The sequence below is a fragment of the Phaethon lepturus genome, unplaced genomic scaffold (assembly GCF_000687285.1).
Source record: "Phaethon lepturus isolate BGI_N335 unplaced genomic scaffold, ASM68728v1 scaffold8753, whole genome shotgun sequence".
Taxonomy (NCBI): domain Eukaryota; kingdom Metazoa; phylum Chordata; class Aves; order Phaethontiformes; family Phaethontidae; genus Phaethon; species Phaethon lepturus.
This window is the reverse complement of record NW_010528338.1, coordinates 23,180-43,551: the sequence shown is the minus strand read 5'-3', so window position 1 is coordinate 43,551 and position 20,372 is coordinate 23,180. Positions and strand designations below refer to the sequence as shown.

General features: G+C 37.4%; 1 protein-coding gene across 1 annotated transcript in view; it reads right to left on the bottom strand.

The window, feature by feature from the left end:
• CFAP74 (cilia and flagella associated protein 74) overlaps positions 1-20,372 on the bottom strand; it is a gene marked incomplete at both ends in the record, with an annotated part of 47,239 nt that overhangs the window by 4,730 nt on the left and 22,137 nt on the right. Inside the window, 17 exon segments of the mRNA XM_010283649.1 lie at positions 71-200; positions 1,038-1,190; positions 1,458-1,577; positions 2,305-2,360; positions 2,746-2,855; positions 3,256-3,390; positions 3,802-3,887; positions 5,274-5,381; positions 5,849-6,125; positions 6,751-6,884; positions 8,200-8,373; positions 8,988-9,075; positions 12,189-12,317; positions 15,860-15,981; positions 17,043-17,165; positions 18,002-18,114; positions 19,428-19,602. Of these exon segments, the coding sequence (XP_010281951.1) occupies positions 71-200; positions 1,038-1,190; positions 1,458-1,577; positions 2,305-2,360; positions 2,746-2,855; positions 3,256-3,390; positions 3,802-3,887; positions 5,274-5,381; positions 5,849-6,125; positions 6,751-6,884; positions 8,200-8,373; positions 8,988-9,075; positions 12,189-12,317; positions 15,860-15,981; positions 17,043-17,165; positions 18,002-18,114; positions 19,428-19,602 (2,233 nt within the window).

The window sequence follows — 20,372 nt, the reverse complement described above, 5'->3', positions numbered from 1 at the left end:
TCAGCAGGACAAAGTAATGCTGCTTTATACTTCATGAGTTTTTAACAAAAGAAAAAGGAAAAAAAATTACCGACAAACTCTGTTCTTTGCAAAGAGGACGTAATAAAGGATGGAAGTCTCTGCTGATCTTTGTCCCTCGTTGGTGAGAGAGAATCTAGTTGTATGGAGTATTGCAGGGTCAATGTGGAAGTGTTCTGTATCTGATGACATTAATTTACATGACAGCATTTTCATTAAGAAAATTATCCTCAAGCCTGTAGGATCCATAGTTTGTGAACTGCCTGAATTTATTTTGCTGCATTACTGCACTACTGTGTACCCAGATGCCACCGAAAGCATGTGTTATTGCCACCCATAACTGCCCCCAACAGGGACCAGGCTCCTTTTAAGAGTCTTACAGCAAGTGATGTATTTTGGTTATTGACATACTTAGACAAAATCTGAGAGGAGAAAAATTATGCCTAGATCTTGGCCTGTTTCTGAGTTTCTGGGAATTTGCAGTATATGAATGAGTGAATCAGTTAAACGTCCCTAGACTATACCACAGCAGACCCTCATGTGCTCTTCGTAGGACGAACTTTGCATTTCACACATGTACCTATGTCACTGCTTTGTGTGGACACAGAGCAGCCTCAATTGTGATAGCAGTAATAGGCAGAATAAAGAGGGCAAATCTTTCTAACATTGGTAAAAGAAAAGCCATTTCTGACTTCAAATCTCTCTGCATACTGATCTACAGAGAAAAATCACACAGGCCATTTCTTGTTTTCTTTTATAGAAGCTACTGGATCTCTGTTGGTTTTGTATAGGCTGCAGGCGGACAGAAGCAGCTGACAAGACCCTCTCCGCTCAGGCATTTGTTACCTTTGGCCTGAAACTGTCTCAGCGTCAAATCACTCTGCCATACATGCTTTTAAAGCTCTGTTGTCTAGTTTGCCACTCCGCCTGACCTTCTGCCAGACTAGAAACTACAGAACTCCTCTTCCTCCTTACAAAAATTGCTGATGTGCTTTCCAGTTCAGCACAGAGGGATTTACCTTGAACGTGGAAGTCACCTTCTCTCTGGCTATGACATATCCCATATTGAGTACTTCTTCCACAGAGCAAACAATTGATGGCAACACCCCGTGACCAGTGATACTTAGGGTTAGATTGGTTTTTGCCGCCTGGATGTCCAGCTTTTCAAAAAACTGACAAAAGAATGACTGTGTTAGCCCATTTGCTGAAGGACAACCCCCCTCAATTGCCCCACTCCCCCCCGCCAATGGCTATTACTATTGAACTTCTGGATTTAGTGCACAGACAAAGATAAAATGTTGGGAGGAGCTACGCACAGGCAACAAAGTTTGTATTATTATACAGCCTCATCCCGGTCAGTAATATGTGTACATGACACAGCCCGTTACACCTCTCCATCTCTCCTCTTTTCTCCCATTACCATTGTATCTCTTACTCACCCATTTATTCTCATTTGGACAAAAAGAGATGAGGAAGGTTTTACTTTCACCTGGCTCAAGCATTCCAACTGGTCTGACCAACAGGAAGGGACCACTGGGATTCAGAACTGAGAATCCTAGCTAAAATAGTACAACTCAAGGAAAAGAGTTTATATGCAGAGATTGGGGAAAAAAAATTAAGAACAGATTCTAAGTATTGTTCAGACAAAAGATGTAAAAATGAACCATCTATAAGCTTTTTCAGAGATCAATAACTAAGAGAAAAGAAGAACTATTTTTTTTTTCCCCCCACAGAATTCAAAGAGCTGCAAGATCTTTTGCCAGTTAATAAGATCTTCATGTAACTCCATTTCCAGATTTTGCCTAGAATGGGTAATTAACACCCGAACATCCAGGACATGCCTTCTCCTATTTTCTCCCACACAGCTTAACAAGCCAGTATAGCAGCCCCTTCTTACAAGGCATTCAGAAATTCAGAGAAGCATGCAAAACAACTGCAAAAATTCAGTTGTTGGTTCTGTTTCACATGTACATAATACTATACTGAAACTAGCTTTGTCATCAGTACCTTGCACTCTTTAGAAAGTGGTTAAACACTTCTCAAGTTTGGTTCTATGCAGAATTATTTCCAGTTAACAAGGGGGAATGGAATTAGCTTTCTAGTAGGTCACTTCGGCTTGTCCAATATATTCTTCACATCACTTCCTGCCTCACTCATGTGAGTGTATGGGCTGAAATCTGCTACCTCCTCTGTGCTTCAGTGTCAAACAACAGTTCCCACAGATAAAGACTCAAACTAAACAGAAGCTGAAAGGCACACTAACTTACATGTTCCAGACAAGGATACTGCCAGCTTCTCTGGGGAGAGATTTTGTATTGTAATGTGCTTCATCATTCTGTGGCCTAACATGAATGAAAACATTTCAAAAAGTGATGATGCTCACTCATGCGCTACCATTCCTTCTTTTTCACTCATGCTTCTACATGAGCCAAACATTCATTCCCTTCCTATGGCTACATTAGTCATAGCTCGCCAAAATACTTTCAAATTTGGATAGTCACTTGTAGAGCTCCCAATTCCATGTTTTGGGATTGAGTCTGCGTTTTACATGCCTTGGCTGGCCAGGTAGGCTCCTAATTTTCCACCTAAGTACTTATTACAGGGCTAATTTCTATATTGACTTTTGAAAGTGAACTAAACAATGTAAAAGAAAACACAAAACTATGCTCAGAAGAAATTAATGTCACACAGAAAAAAAAAATCAAAACTTGAATTCCAATTTCATACCTACTGCAACATCACCAAAATTTACTGTGTTTCTTCCATTATCTGAAGTGACCACAACAGATGGTGCTACGGCTGGACAGTGCAACTCCAAATACAAGGTGTTGTAAGGGCTACAGAGATAGTAAAAAGATATTTGCTCTTGGATCATACTGAAATAAAAACTATTGTCAGAAATCGGTTCTTATTCTGTTCCTATCACAGGATATCATTAAATTGGTATTACAAAACAATATATAATTTTTGGTGGCTGACTTCTTTGTGTATGCCTAAGCAGAAACATGAACTACATCTGGCGCTAATTTTTTGTACAATTATTCCTTAAACTGCTTTGATATTCATGTGTTTGATTCTTAACCAACTAGCGGGTTGTAAGCATGAGTTTTTACCACTGACCTATGAAGTAATCAAGATCAGAAAACAAATTTCCTCCCCAAATGAATGAACAGGCCCACTGTTTCCCCCTCAAATTTATGAACTATCATGAATTGCACATATCTAATTGCAAATTACCTGCAGCTTAGGTTTTCAGAGCCTTTCTTTTCGTCGATATGTCCGCTTGCAACAAAGCATGGTATGATGTATTTTTCAAATCTCCCACTGAAATTCCTCATCAGAAAAGCCTGGGCTGCCATATAAGCATCAGAACTAGAAAATCCAGGAATAAGAATCATTTTAGTAAGTGAGAGACCACGGGGGGGGGGCGGGCAGAAATCAAATAGATATCTACTCAGCTATTTGTGTTTACTGTTTCTTAGTCAGATGATCAAAATTGAATATAACAGTGAAACTAAGCAACTGTCTTGATGCACAATAATGGACCCACCCTACTAGGTGGGTATAAGAAAGAAATAACCCTACTAAGAAAGAATTTAAAAATTATAATTAATGGACTGCGATGAATAGGGGATTTTAGTCAAAAATATTTAACAACCAATACAGCCAAATGCCTGGTGTTTAAGCATGTATTTACTCCCAAACACTTCTGAATTCCCCAGATTAGGCAGAAGTGTGGTTCTAAAAAGTTGAATTATATGCTAAAACAAGGACCTCAAGTACCAGATTTTGCATCGAAGTATACAAATTTCTAGATTGCTCATGCTATCAATGTTAATTCTCACTGAGGTACACATATTGTAAAATGACTATTTAAAACACACATTTTACAGCGTCATTATATTTCCAGGACTGACGATGACCATGACTAATATGATGGACTATGTAAGCCCTCAAAAAAAAAAAATTTAATCCAAACCCATGGACCCGTGGATACGGGCCATCAGATGATTTCCATCTGGGTTGAATGTATTCATCTCTGTTAGACCTACTCAGAAAAGGTGTATTAGTAGTAGTTTCTTTTGGTAACTAAGTTCAGCTTTCTAGGTGCTCTTTAAAATAATACCCGTGTTGGTTCAGTGGAATTTACCCATACAGCCACATCTCATGCTTTCTGATATATTCTTTGAAGTCTTCAATCCCTCTGATGCATAAAGGAATTCTTTGCCTTACATGAGAGGGTACAGCTGTGTGGCTTAAAAGCAGTGCTAATTTTGGAAACAGCCTTTCAACATAGCTAAAGCTCTTTCTTCTCTACAGTTTGCTTTCTTGTCTACCTATAGGTTTTAGTACATTTATTAAACTACTTATAAACAGAATGTTTTCTATGTAGTACAAGATGCTTTTGCTGACTTACTCAGGCTTTAACTCTTCGGATTTTGTTTGTTCAGAACTATATAGAGAAGTTTGGCATTTACTGCCTCCATCCCTTACAAGCTGTCTGGAAGACTGCTGTCTGGTAATGGAAACGCTTAATTTCTTTCCCTCTCTCTTTTCATCTTTCTTCCTTTTCTGCAAATACACAAAGACATTATACGCTGAGGGTGATCACTGGTAATCCAATCAAGACATCAATTTACAAATACACAGTCCCTGTCCCGAGAATACAGAGGTGATAGGAGTGCATGAAACAAGGTAACAGCAGTAGGATTATGGTAACGAGCCATAGACAGAGTAGTTATTACATATATTTCTAATACTGTAAAATTAAGTTGACATGGACATATTTTACCTCATCTTAAAAAAAGAGTTCCCCTATTGGAGCAGATAAGTGAAAGACGGTGTCTTTCATGGGAATTTTACCTATTTATCTCATAATTAAAGACAACCATAGGTGCTCACATAAATTAACTAACACACAGCATTGCATATAAAGTCCATGTATGCTGTAAATCTGCAAGAAGTGTAGAAACTTTTTTTTTTAAAGAGTATTTGTAGCTAGTGTTTGCAAGAAAATCCTCTAGGAATGCTTTTGAAATTGTTAGAATGAAATTAAATTATTACTCAGTGAACAGACTACACGTTTAGTGCAACAGTACAGTCATACACTTGTCCTTTACAGGCAAGTCTTACATGGATCATGAGTTTGGGCATCATTAATATGCAAATAATTTTGTGATAAAAATATCATCCAGAGAAAGAAATATCTGGAAGTAACAGACCAACAGCATATGCTAGTTCTTAGCATTCCTTACTTGTATTTCTGCCCCTGCCGCAGCTGCTCTGCAAAGCCTCCGAATTGCCTCTTCTCTGATTAGCTGATCTGACAATGTTGGTCTGAAGGACACTTGAATCAAGCTTTTCTGGGAGCATGAGAGCATACACAAGAATGATAGGCAAAATTCAGCCTTCCTACATGTGTTATACCTACAAAGCTCAATAGCAGCATATACATGACAGCAAAAAATTAACAAATAAAACAATTTTTTTCCAAGTGAATAAGGTGATCCTAAGCATAAGGTCACTTGCAGCTGTGTTACAGTGGGCTAGTTTTACATGACCAATATTTTTGATATTTAAACGTTCTTCAAATAAATCATAAATAATGACAACACTGGGGAAAGAACATCCAGAGCGAAAACTCCCATGAAACATTAGCCATATTTGATGGTTAAGCCCTGATGTCTGATTTAAAACACTATTTCAAACAATACAAAATATCCCAGCTATTCTAATAATAAGTTATGTTTCAATTACAAGTGACAGCATTTGTAGGGATGTAGATGATCAAACGACTTGGCAGAACACTTGATGTTTAAAGAGAATTTACCTTCCCAGGCAACACGGTTCCAACAGAAGGTGTAATTGTCACTGGACAGTCTCCTGGCACACAGAATTCAAATGAAGTGGGTCCAACAGGGGCAACTTCCCCATTGCCAATTCTTGGGACAGCATGAGTAAAGTGGTCGACACTCACATGGGAATTCATCACATATAGTGTTGCTGTAGACACACCATTTAAAGCTGTGGCAGCAAACTGAACTAAGGAATGAGACAATTCAAGAGGTGGGTGGACTCCAACTGCTTTGCATGACAGCTTGAATTGTCTAAAAATAAACACATGATGAATTGTCTCAGCATAAAATAGTCTTTTAATCAGCCCAGAAAATAGGGAACTAATCCTGTAGTCCCTGTTTAAGCAGAATTTCAAGCTTGCAATGGGAATTTTGCCTAAAGACGAACAATAATACTATCTATTTTTAATGCACAATTGGCTAGAGTCCCTACTTGAATTCTTCCTCTGTGAACTTCTGGAAATATATCCAGTCACATCAAAGTTTATGCCATCATTATTTTAGTAGCATTAGCTTAATAGTATAAATCATTAAAAAAAAAAAAAATCCTTCCATAATTCTGCTGAAAAAGCAAGCAGAACATTGCAGGTTAAGACGACCTGGGGCAAACTTGCAGCTTGGATATGTGACAAGGATAAACTTCAGGTGGGATAGGAAATGTCATCTCAGTAAAGACAGACACGTAAATGAAGGATGAAACTAACAGGCATTGAGCAACTCTTGACAACAGGAGAATTCCTACCTGCCTCACATTTTTATCCTAGCCTTACCTCTTCAAAGTAGGCAGGGATTTACTTTCTAAACTAGATTAACAGTGGAAATCCAGTGTGATTTACACTTCTAGATTACCTACTAATCAATCAGTTTCTTAACATACCTATTCATCTCTGACTTGCAGGTTATTTCAAAGCTGTACTCTTTTGCCTTGTTAGCTTTAAAGATTATGTCCAATGTCAGGCTTTCAAGGGGAAGAAGAATTCCAAATCCATCATTGGGTTGAACTTCAACAAACTTCAAAATGGCAGGATAAGAAATTGTTTTTATTAAAACAAGAAATTATTAATTAAATGATCAAATTATTAAATAAAGACAAGACACTACTGGCAAGATAAGAAGATTTTGTTATTAAATGTACAGATGTCAGGAAAACAGAAACCTTCTTGTGAGAAGCTTTCATTTGAGTTAGTGACTAGCATCTGACTGACGTGCAGATTTCTCATCTCAAAGTAACCTGAAAGGCAATAAATCCATTAACCCAGACTTCAGCAGAATCTCTTCCCCAGCTTCTTACCATCTATGGTCATCACCTTCCTCTTTTATTTACTCTTCATAAACAACTGAATGAAATGTGATAAAAATCTCAGCAGTTCCCCCTGCATCTTTGAAGAGCTGATTGCTGTATGGTGTGCAGATACCATAGTGACAGGTACCAGTTTAATATCTACAAATGTATATATATGTTTGTGTTTATGAGTTGATGATGATTCAAGAATGTCTCCCCATCACATTTTAAGCTAATCATGAAACAAATGCTGTGAAGTAAAGCTTTAACGAAGCTGAAGATTCCAATTTCTTTCAGCTAACTCCTTGATTGCAGTCCCTAAAGCAGCAGAGAAAGGGAGAACGCCTAATTAAATGTCAGGTTCCTCTACCTCCGATTCCAATATGCCAAACCATTTCACACTGTGATCATCATGCTATTATGAATTTTGAACAGCTAACTTTTTGCAAAAAAGAAAAAATACTTCAGTAGACCTAGCCCATGTGAAATTGGCAGCTCCTGTGATTAATTTAGCTTCCACATCAAGTTACAGTCAGTCAGAAAACACCTAGGCATGGTTGAGGCCATGATTCCCAATAAGACATGGCCATCCTGCTTTAAAGACAAAGTGTTTAGGTATCTGGATGCAAACTGTGTGATATTCTTCAGCCTCAAGGCCAAAGCAACATCCCTAAGCCTGTTTTATTTAGTAGTATAAGCAACCCGTGAGTCTGAAAGAAAAGTGCACCAGGTATTCTGTTAGTAGATTTCTTGGTGTAAAAAATAAGTATTCTAATAGGAGAAAGTTAGCCTAGTAATGTTATGTAGGTGAGAATAATAAAATCTCCTCAAAGATGTTTATACTGCTTGGAAAATGCTTAGGGTATAAGATGAAACTTACACAAACCAGTACCAGAACTAATCTGCGTGTTTCCACAGTGCTTCATGCAGAATTATTTCCATGGCTTTGCAAGAAACAGTCATGATTTATTTACACTCACATGTTTTCATAAGAATTAAATATATTTTTATACAAGAAGATGTGTGTGGTGGATAACTACTTACTTCTGGAAGTCCCACAAATCCAAACTCTTGTGGCAAAATGGATTTGTTTGTAAGCACGATGTTTGCCTGCACAGCTTCATAGATTGTGCAATATCCAAAATTGATTTGTGCTGGACTGATTTCCAAATCAGAAGTAGTAACAATTGCATGGACAGTAAAATTAACTTTTTTAGCCTGAAACAAATGCGAGAGCACAGGATAAAATCCTCCATCCGTAGCATTATAAGGACAGGATTTAAGTAAAATGTTATCCAAAAAGATAACTGCAAAAAAGTTATCCTACTCTTTTCCTTGACAATAACATAAGTAAAGATAACATATTTATCTTGAACTTCAGCCTCATTGTTCTCCACAAATAAGCAATAGGAAATGTGTCTGACAAGCAAAATTTTGAAAAAAAACCCAACCTGTATGTAAATTCCGTATGTTAGAATGGGATCACACCTGCATGTCCAGGAAATGTAAACTCTAAGAGTGTGCTACATCTGCAGTACAGATCAGTAAAAAAAAAAAGATTGTGCCATGGTATCCGATAACTTTCTAGTACAAAATGAACTACTAGGGAATAGATGAGCACTGACTAGAAAGGATTTAATTTTCTGTATTGTAAACAAGCTGACAAGAAGAAACTATCAAATCTATATCGTCACTTTAAGCACCTTTTACTATTATCATAGGATTTCAACTAGTAAAGAAGTAATCCAAGATCAGGTATCATTAAGTGAACGTTCACCAAAATAGTTTACATCTATTTTCAGTCTGATAACGAGCACAACAAAATCACTAACCTTATCCACAATCCGTATTGCCACTGGAACTTCCAGGACTCTTGTCTCTTCATTAAAATAACTCCCTGCATCTTCAGGAAGAGAATGCCTAAAAATCAAAAAGTACATTCAGTTTCATAAAAATATTTTTACTATTTTCTAGCTAAGGGGAATAATAAATTTTTGATGGATGTATTTCTGAACTAAAAAACCCAAAACAAACCTGTTGCTTAAGGCCTAAAATTTTTATTATTCACAGCTTTTAATCTTAACACAGTATTTGTGCTCAAACAGGAGTATTCACATCTATAATTGGTTAAGCGTCAACTCCAATGCTTCAGTGAAGTCTAGTCTAACTAAAATCTTGTATGCAAGGTATATGCAAATATTAGGGAAAATGGTGGAAGAATGGTGGAAGAAAATACCAATGAAAAATTAGTGACCTATGAATTTCCACCTCTGACCAAGAAAAAGAAGATGCAGTCAGATCAGAAATATTATGCACTTGTCACAGATTTCCTACAGAAGGGCATACCTCCAGACAATCTCCTCTCAGGAGGTATGCATGGGTTGCAAGAGTACCTAGCACCGAAGTTAGAATAGTTGAACTTGTACGTTAATGTTGCATTTTTCGTTTTTTAAAGACAGGATTTTGGACACACAGAAGTTTAAGGGAGTTATTCACAGAGGTCTGCATCCCTTCTTAAAATGCCATCCAGTCATTTAATATTCTGAAAAATTTAAAGCGTACTTTATAATCAGAATATAAGCCTTCTGCATCTTTGCTGCAACCACAGCACATAACCAACTGCACCTAGGCAAGCGTTTCCTTTTGACACTGATGTTAATTACCAGCCAGTTTGAGGCAGAACCAATTGTACCACAAAGCACAGAGACATAAATGAAGTGAAACAAACCTGGCGAGCAAGTGTCTGATTATATACCACGTTAGTAATGTGTAAGAAATATGAGGGTTTTCTGTAGCTGAAGCATCTTGCTATCATAAGCTCTATTTCAGAGCTTCAAGCCAAGACAATACAAAAGCTCTAGCATTTTTAGCCCTGCTGGTCTATTTATAGTGTCTTACAGCATCAGAATGAATTGCTTCCTGTTCTTAGGTCTCTACAATGATAATGTTCCTACTACTACTACTGGAATTACATGCAATTTTTTAATGTATTGTTAAAGAATAGTTAATGAATAAATAGCACCCACTCAATCACCATGGTGATCTGAAATCTTGCTGGCTGTTATTTTGCAAGTCTGAAATGTGACTTTAGAAGGTGATCTTTAAAGGTATTGCTAAGTTGTTTAAAGATAGGAACTGTAGTTAAATACAAAGTAGGAATAAAGCATCAGCTTTCACTTTGTCACAGGACGGCAGAATAGCAGAAGAAATTAATGTATTACAAAATAATTGAGAGGGAAAAAATCAATTGCAACTGCACATACAGTGATGGACTCTAAATTAGCTGTTATGCCTTGGGGAAAAGATACTGAAATCCTTCCGATAGTTCTCTGAAAATGGCATCTTCATGCTTAAAAGCAAGGAAAGAGAAGCATAAGAGACAAATCAGATTTAGACTGCCAGTATCTGTAGACCTAGTGCCAAATGCAGAAAAACTAAAAAGATGTGGTATTTGGGAACTCCGAAAGTCAGCAGATTAGAGAACTTGCCTTCAAATAAACAGAAAATGTCTGCTTCAAACACCCAGAAAATTATGAGTATTGTAACATCTGACCAAGCATTTCAGTGTACACAAAATACTCAGGAGAGCTTCCCAAGCCTTCAGTCATCTATCTGTTCACTCAGTATCACTGAATGACTGTTTCTTTTTACTTTTGTATTACTTACAATAAAGCTACTCTTTCTTCTGAGAAAACCAAGCTTGTAATACTAAGTCAGTGAGGAGGCATTACAGAAATGTGTCACTAGCTCAGTACTTCACACCAGCTTGTAGCAAGCTCATCTTTCTCTGTCATACATGCACTCCCCATGTGTTAGGTCTTTTAAAACCGATCTGTATACTGAAACAGCCAGATACTTATTTCGTGTGTCAGAAATGCCTTAATCTCATCAAATATCCTTTCTGAAGCTTGCCCATTTTTCAAAGGAAGATTAATGTCCTAAATCCAAGCTATGCTTCTATCCACTCAGAAAGTGTAACAGTGCTTTACAGCATCTGAAGTTTAGGAACTGAAAAATGTAATAATAATGGTTACTGTTGTTGTCATTTGATAGGATTTGAGATGTTGGAAGAACTGTAAATACTTTTAGTTCTTTGAATACTAACCTGGAAAAAATTTCAAAATAAGTGAATAGACTCTCAATTTAGAATCCAGAGATGCTGGGCACATCAGTGAAGATCCAAATATACTTACATCAATGCAACTAGATAACGTATATAAAAAAAGCCGCAGGTTTGCAGCAGCAATCAGTGCAGAAGCTGCCAAAGTAATTGGCTGTACACCAGAATTAAGATCTATATAATTTAATTTATATTTCAAAATGAATGTCCTGCTAAATTCTTTAGGAGGGCAATGATAGGGTAAATAAAATTAACAGTGGTCAACAGGAACTCTTGTATTTAAATTTTGAAAAACTAGAATTCTTTCTTTCCTATAAGTGAGTTACATTTCTATATGCAGATGTATCATGAAACGGGGAAGCGAAACTTGCCGCAACAAGGTTTTTAGCATCTTACAAGATGTCATATAAAATGCCACATGAAATTCAAGATCAATACATTCATATTTTGGAGAAGAATGTACATGGGTAGGAAAGAGATGAACAGGAAGCCCAACCATTCTTACCTTAATTAGCAAGCACAGGAGTTCTTGTCCAGAAATTATTTAATCAGTGATGCATGAAGTAGCCACCTGCCTAGATAACCTCTCTCTTGTATAAGAATAGAATAGCTTCCCCACAGAAATGGGAGCAGCCTACCAGGACTGCAACTGCTAAGATTTTCACACTACTGCTGTCACCACAGGAAAAGCATTTCCTCACAGGTAGGTGATCCAAGTTAATTTCCTCCTTGAGCATCTGGCAACTTTTACAGGAGAGAGAGGAGGGAGACCAGGACTGCAGTGACACAGCAGTGTGAAGTCCAGCCTGCTACAGCATGAAGGAAGAAAAACTTTGACCTGCTCAGATTTTCGACTGACAGCCTCCTACAGATATTGTCTTAAATACTGAAAAGTTTAATGTTGTTAGGTTACCTGGGCAGAAACTTCAGTTGCACACTGAAGGATGACTGAGCTTGAATGTAACCTGTTTTTGGAAGCAGCTCCATGTGCTTACTCAATTCTTTGCATACTTCAAACTTCAAACGCAGGGTAGCTTTTGCTCTGCAAATAGATCAGACATGCTTAGGTGGCTTTGAAGCTACCTGTACTGCCACCTCAGCAACATTTGCTCTTGCAGTTTGATGTTCCCCCTGCACCCACCCTTGTATCTCTACTCTACATTACAACTATTCCAAACATCCTTTGAAAATGATGGGCATGTAAAACTGCTGCAGCAAAATCACACAGTTGTATTCTCTTTTAAGATAAGTACAGAAAACAAGATTTTGGAAGTACTGTAAGTAAACCCAGCTGTATTTCAAACAATGTACATAGCTGATTGAAATACAATTATCAAAGTGCAGCACAGTGGTAAGTCAGGTCAGGGGAAAGTCAAAGCCAAATTATTGTGAAACACCAGCTCATTATTTGCTCCTAACATACATTCGCTTTAGCTGAATCAACAGGAATGACTCAAGATGAAAAAGGAGTGAATTAAATAGTTGTGAATTCACAGATCTCTTGTAACTTCTCCTCTAACAGCAGGGACTCTACAGGGCTAGAAGTCACAGTGTGGCTAAGCTGGTAGCACCAGTTCCTCTGCTAGAACTTGTGATCAATTTGCCCTATGAATGGCATACTGGAAGCCAGGAAACATCTCCCTGTTTACTGAATTCTGGTCATATTATAATACAGTGATAGCCACAAACCATACCCTGCTTTGGAATTTTATGCCTATGTGCAAAATTGCCAAGCAATTTACAAATATTTCAGCTTGTCATTTTCCTTCTCTTGGACTGGTTTACAAGCTGTCAGTCCAGATGGTCTGCTCTAAATCAACAGCTATAGCATGTGGCACTGGGAGCCTGGAATGATTTCTGACTGTTGACAATCTAAGAGAACTATATACTACTTCATTAAATCAGTGTAGATTATAACCTGCCAAAGAAATTACTTTTCAAAGTGATTTATATTGGACAGGATTCTGCTAAGACACTTTCACCCTTCATGCTGCTTATTTATGCTTCCTGATGACTGTACTCTACATGACCAGGGAAAAAAACCCCAACAACCAACCCATAAAAAACTCCAAACCAAAACCAAAACCAGTATTAACTAACATATTGCAATTCTACAGAGCTTGCTGGGGCACTTAAGTGCCAGGAGTTACCTAACTAGAAAACTTCATCTTCTACTTATGCTATAGACTACAATGTCATAGATTGCAGCAGCAATAAGATACGTTCTTTCTGCTCTGTCAGATGTTTGTGGTACTGGTGGTGAATGAAAGGACACTGTAACACATCATCTCCCTCAAGTCTGGGTTAGATTTTGCCCTGAAAATCTAAAGAATTCTCTCTCTACAAATCTTAGGTATTTTTTATTTTACTTTATTTTCAATAATTACTTAGGAATTGGAGCAGAAACTTGTAAGAATATTCCTGTGTAGTAGGATTATTTAAGTATCTAATTAACATTTAAAGAATCTATGTTCTAGAAGTTATACTAAATAAGATTTCACATCTACTGCATATGAACTTTAGTTCTCACTAGCTAAGGCACTTCAGCAGTTGTCAGACAAGCAGTCTTTTCAGCTGCGCTATGGTAACCTTGTCTTTGGTTTCCTTCAGTGAACGGTCGCTATGAGCGTTAGTTCACAGACAACACTGCAGTAACTCTTGAGCTGATACACAGTTCACATGTAAAGCTGTTGTAACAAATTATTATATTTCTTTGTACATGACAGCAGTTTGGACACTTCTTTGCTAGCCTGATAATTGCCCTTGGTTCTGGATCCTTTGTGCATATTTCTAGATCACCTTTCCCCAGTTTTTCACTAGTGCAATTAAAATACCGCTATGGACTAGTCTAACCTCTGAAATAGTTTTTGACTGAGAGTAATTTACAGCTATTTTCAGTAGCTTAAATTAATTCTGTTTGAGAAGTGGTTTGACATGTACCACATAACAACAATGAGGAATCCTCTTTCTGATACATACTACAGGAACATTTCAATAGCTACTGAAGGAAGAAACTTCTCAGGCACCACATCTAACTGAATGATGAAATCGTCTCAACTTTTTATCCTGCAAAAGTAGATAATGATATTCCTACACATGAAATACAGTCATTTCGGCTCAAATTCAACGTATAACAAAGACAATTTTTCCTGACTATGGAGAACTGGGTGATAAATCAAGGACTTGATTTGCCAAGGTACTAAGGACAGTATAGCACATATTAAGTGCTCTTAATTTAGTGAAACTTGGTGAAGGAGCAGCAAGATTTTTCCCTCAATTAAGAAGTTTTGCCCTAAGCAATTTGACAGCTTCTATCTTTGGGATCCCCTTGAAATCTTAAGTTTTCATTAGGAGAGTTATTCTGCTTCTATACTTCTAAGTTTTATCCCTGGGTTATCTAGACCAAGTAAAATCACTTATATAACAACAACTTGTGCTTGTCATATCTGTAAGCTGAATTTCTGAGATAACAGCTTTACTCATTTCTTTCCAACTGTGAAGAATTTCCACAGTCTGTAATTTGGGTAAGAGGTTTAGAATGGATGCCTTCTACAGAACCAATCTCTCCCCCACCCTCCCACAACCCCACCCCAATCATATTTAAATAGAATCTAAGAAATGCAAATATTTAAAATAAGCATTCCATAGTGACTGCATTGGGTAGAGGAAAGACACCCAGCACCTCAAGCCAATTAAGAGAGTAAAGGTTCACATAACCACTCTGTAATAGCATGAAGTCTCTGGGAGCCAATGAGCTGAAATATTACCTTTATATTACAGCACAAACTGAACCAGTCTTCAGTCATTACTGTCTTCTACTACCAAAACACCCAGATATTTTTTCCTCTGTAAATTGGTATTTGGTCACTACCTGTGTAATTACAAGGTATCTGTCACTCCAGTGCAGTGCTTAATGCCTATATGGGTTAGGAAAAGTTGTACCCTTTCCATTTTATTTATAGTAAATGCAAAAGGACTGACATGATTTATCCAGCATCATATCCCAAGTCTGGAAAGACTGGTGATTGACCTTCTCAGTAAAGAACAGTTGGCATGAGGCTGACTTCCAGATCATAAGTCTCCCACGGACTCTAATTAAAGGTAAAACTGCTGAGAAATAACAAAATAGTATTTCATAAAATTTCCTGGGTAAATCAATTATACCCAATGTGCACTTAATTTTAGACACATTTATCTCCCTAATGCTTAGTGTTCAAATTCCACATGATGAAATGCTGTGAGGTTGCTATTCGCTAGGGACTTTACAGTTATACCACAGGACACAACGTAGGAAATCTTGTAGCAGTGGAAAGGTATGTATTAACCTACATACTTCATAGCTACGGTTGGTCTTGGGAATCTGGGACAGTAGGATACTCAAGTCCAATTTGCACAGCAGTGTGGAACCCAGAGGGCTTGTAATCAGGATGTCCTCCTGAAATGCCAAGGAAAAAAACAACCTGTTCTTCAGCTTCCTATGATGACAAGACGGGTCTGGCAAAATAGAACCTCAAGACATCACGAGTGACTTAAGATCTCATTACTTAGCTATAGAAGGCAGCCGATAATGAAAGAGTGGCTCACCTGCTTTGAATGACAATGCAATCCTGATAAAGTCGGTCATACATACAGATCTTTAAATCAATGTTGGGATTGGGCACCCAAACTGGCACATCAATAGAAACTCCAATGGCACTAAAGCACAGCTGTTAATACATAAATCAAGAGTGTAATTATTTTTCTTAGTCTCAAATTCTCACTGATTTAGACAGAGTTCTGAAATTAGGCAAAGCTATGAAAATCATTTGTAAAAAAACCTAGATGTTATGGTGTCCCAGCAGAAAAAAGAATGATACTTCCGTTTGGATTCTTTGAGAGAACATAGCATGCTGCCCATGATGTTGAAAAGAAATATTTAAAGTGCACTTAGTTTAAGTGAATGGGCCATAATTCAGAAACTCAAGAGACTGCAGCTTGTTTAGCCAGCAAAGAAATACAGTAATGGCAGCAGAGTGCTGTACTTCCTATAAGAACCTTAGTTCTGACATCAGTGATCACATAGCTCAGACTTGGATAAAACGATCCTGAAAAAGACGGTACTCATAGGAGCCTGCAGTATGTTCCTGCAGCTCCTTTTGTAGAGTATTCCATCTGTAGACCATGGGGAGAGCCAAGACTGGCCTACTGAGCTTCTTGGAAGTTTTTTCTTTATTTTTTTGGCAAGCTTCTGTGAACTGTTCCCAGGCAGAATTTGGCATCCAGTAAAGTGTGGAATCAAAATATGCTAAAGTGGTAACTAAAGTTGTCATCTCTTCCAGCTTTCACACATCAGTTTCACTACTGCATGCTAAATAATTCCAATTCTGATATATCAGAAAGAAAATAAACTACGTGGGTTGGGAACAGAGAAGAATACTTTTGTATTTGTTTCCATGACATTAGATGTTTTCCAGTATAATGTCTGATAAAATGGGAATATCATGATTATTTGCATAGAAATTTAAAAGAATCAACACGTTTAATAACCGTACTGCATCAGAAAGAAGGGCCACGATTTACAAAGTTACCTCTCATCAAACCACATAATACATAATCACGTGGTACCTCACTGTTATTTCTTATAATGTTCATAAACATATCTGTCCTCTACCTCCTTCTGTTTCTAAGGTTCTGAGCTCTTTTAATTCTTGCGAAAAGCAGAAGTAGCAGGATTTGAAACTCTTTTTCTACAGTGTTTTGAAGCAAGGCTTGCACAAAAATCACTCACTGGTTTGCAGTCTGAGTCGTCAAACATGATCACAAACTCTGCCCGCACATCCCCAGGGATAGCTGGGACAAATACAATCTGAAGTTTGACTGAGCTGAAGGGTCCAATTTCACCTTCTGTAACCTAAACAAGAAATAACATGTTTTTAATGAAAATCTGACGGTATTACTGTAGTTGGCTATAAATTGTATTGAAATAAAGCAGCAGCATATACTCATACTATACAAATACTCTATTACACCTAGTTTGTAACTAGATTGAATGCACTATGCAAGGGAAAAATCAGTATCAGTAGCTCTCTAGGAGATTTACTGTGGGGAGAAGACTTGGCATGACACATGGTTTCACAATCATGCATGGTCAGAATCTTACCGAGAGTCTCGCTTTACTGCAAGACTCTGTATGATAGCTAGATAATGTGGTTTACCAAAGTGTTTCCACCATATATTTGTGAATATGTAACTAAAACATGGAGAAGCTGTCTTGTGCTACCGTGCAAAGATCTGCTCTGCTGATTCCAGCATTGGAAGTCCACCTGCCTTTTGTATGGATAGGTAGAAGCCATAAATGCTAGTATGAACTAGTATCTGGACTCTCACACCCAGATTTTTTAATATGGCTCAACTTTGACATTTCCCAGACATTCTTCCTGCCTCATCTTTTGTGTTGTCACTGGACTTTGTATAACCTCGGAGCAACACAGCAGAAAAATCAGTTTGAAAAAAAAAAAAGTTAAATTATGAGAACAGCATCTTCCAGCTCAAATAAATCTTTATAGATCAAAAGAAAAGGCAAATATGTCATGTAATTTCATTTTAAGAATTAACTGTGATACAGTGAAGACCAGTGGGCTTGAAATTGATCATGTACTTAAGTATTTCCCACCAGATCAAAAGCAATTTATTTGATATAGGCTTAGTCTAGTGAAAATCTTGTCTGTATCTCAGGATATTCATTACCTTTCCAAGCATAATTTCGACTGGTGTTTCTTCAGAAGAAAGTTCCACTAAATTATGTGCATTGTCTGTGTCTAGAACCAATCTGGAGTTTAACACATCTTGACCAAATTGTTCTGGGGAAAAAAAAAAACACCACAAAGAAAACTCCACAAAATGCTGGATGTGTGCATCTATTCACTAAACAAAATTATCAAACAGAGCAGAAATACATTGATTTTGGTCAATATTGCAAATACAACAACACATGTAAGTAACGTATATATTGGGAAATATGTCTAGAAGGACATTTCTGTTTGGCAATATGACCTTGTCCTAGTCCAGAAGGCACCTGAGCTTTCCACTGCAGAATAACAATACTAATGTTTCAGGAGGATAAAGTAGATATTGGAGACTGTTACATCAAGGAATGCAAATTCAGCCAAAAGCGTGAACTGGGCTTCAAGAACAATTTCAGCGGGACAAAGCCATGCAGTCAGGAGGACCTACAAAGCAAGTGGAAGTGCTGCTTCATCACTTTCTTTTCAAAACAACTGCAATAATAAGTACCTTTAAACAGTCTCCCACCAGTGCTTCAAAGTGTCATAAACTAATGCATCATGCGAGATGAAGCTAACCCCAGACTGTATGGCAGTAATTGACTGGCAATCATATGCTTCACATTAACCACGAAAAAGATCAAGGTGTCATGAGATATGTTAATGTGCCAAAGCAATGGAATTTTTAATTTGTTTTTGTTTTGTTTGTTAACTTTAAAGATGTTTTCAGACCTTATGGGCTCTGTGGAGGCAGCTACCGTGATTTATGGAATCACTCCATTTCACAATACAGATCCCAGATTTAAAAAGAAAACCTACCACAACCTTTTCATGCAACTTTTAGTTTCCTGCAATTGGAATGATCAATATCCAGAAGAAATATTAAAGAATACAGATACTAAAGAAATTAAGAAAGTCCTCCTTCTAGGGGATTTTATTAAGCACATAGTAAACATTAGGAATGAGATGGAAAATGTCTGAGGAGGTTCATCTTTCTGCTTCCTTGTTCCTAGAATTACAGACTATAAAAATAAACCTGTCATGTGGATTTCTATTCTGAGAAGTGGGTATTCAGTTGCAGAGACAAGAATGATAACAATTTTGCAGTTTCTGTAAGCTAGTTGGTTTCCGTATTCTTCAGAGACTGAATTGTTAATTGCTGATGAGAAGTGAGATTCTCTGCTGCTTTTGATATAATGGTGTCAGTATGTTATTTTTAGTAATTTTTTGTGAGGCAGTATACAAAGAAATATAACATTACTGGAACGATGAACTACTTAATTGACTAACTTGGCAAACCGAATTCCACAGCTCATTACAGGAAACTCCACAAATGGATAATGCTTAGGCTGGGAAACTGCATTGCCAATTTTCTAAAATAGCCAACCCACCTGCAGAACTACTGCTCAGGCTTATCCCAGTCCTCTGCTGCTCCAGCGGGGCTACACAGTAGGTCATTTTTTCACTATGATCAGGACAAATTTGTTCCTTCTTTTCAACTACAGATGTCACAGGACTATTGCTTACTTTCTGTTCAGGGACACAGCCACTGAAATGTCGAGTAACCTATTAGAAAACACAGAAAAAGCATTTTCTACTGTGAGTGTTCATCTAGCTTGCACCAGTTCCAATTTTATCAAGCAGTTGCAATCAGACTTGTGTTTTCTTGCAACTGTTCCACATTATAAATGGAGAAATGTGTTGCTCTTTCTAAAAACTGCACAGTCTACTAGACCTTTATCAATGAGCAGATTTAATTTTTGCTGGCTGCCTAAAACAGGTAAATAATACAATGGAGCAATACAATATAGTGTTAGTTATTTTACAACTAAGAGAATGAACATTTTTCTAGTGGAAACACCAGCAGTTCTATGTCAAACCTAAGTCTGCTAAAACTAGACTTCTGTTTATTACATACCTACAGGAGATGGAATACAGAAGGAAAACCACGGATGCAGACACTGTTTTTTCACAAATTCTTTATTTGAACCACTTTTTTAATGTGAGGTTAGGATGAGAGTTGAAAACCATGGCAAACAGCTCAGCAGTTTCACTGTACGTACTATTTAATGTAGTGTTTAAAAGGAGAGGTCAACCCTTCTCTTAGAACTTAAAAGTGGATTAGATTATCAAGTAGAGAATTTTGAAAACCATCTGAGCCAATTGCTCTTTGACAATCAAAGAAGTTAAAGGGTGCACTGATGGAACAAAGATGAAGTGTCTGCAGTGCATTTACAAGAACATGTAAGCACTTCATAACAAATATATGCAACCTAGTAGTGATATTCCCTCTGGTCAAGGACCTGTGAAATCTACTTATGGGTACTACCCATGCA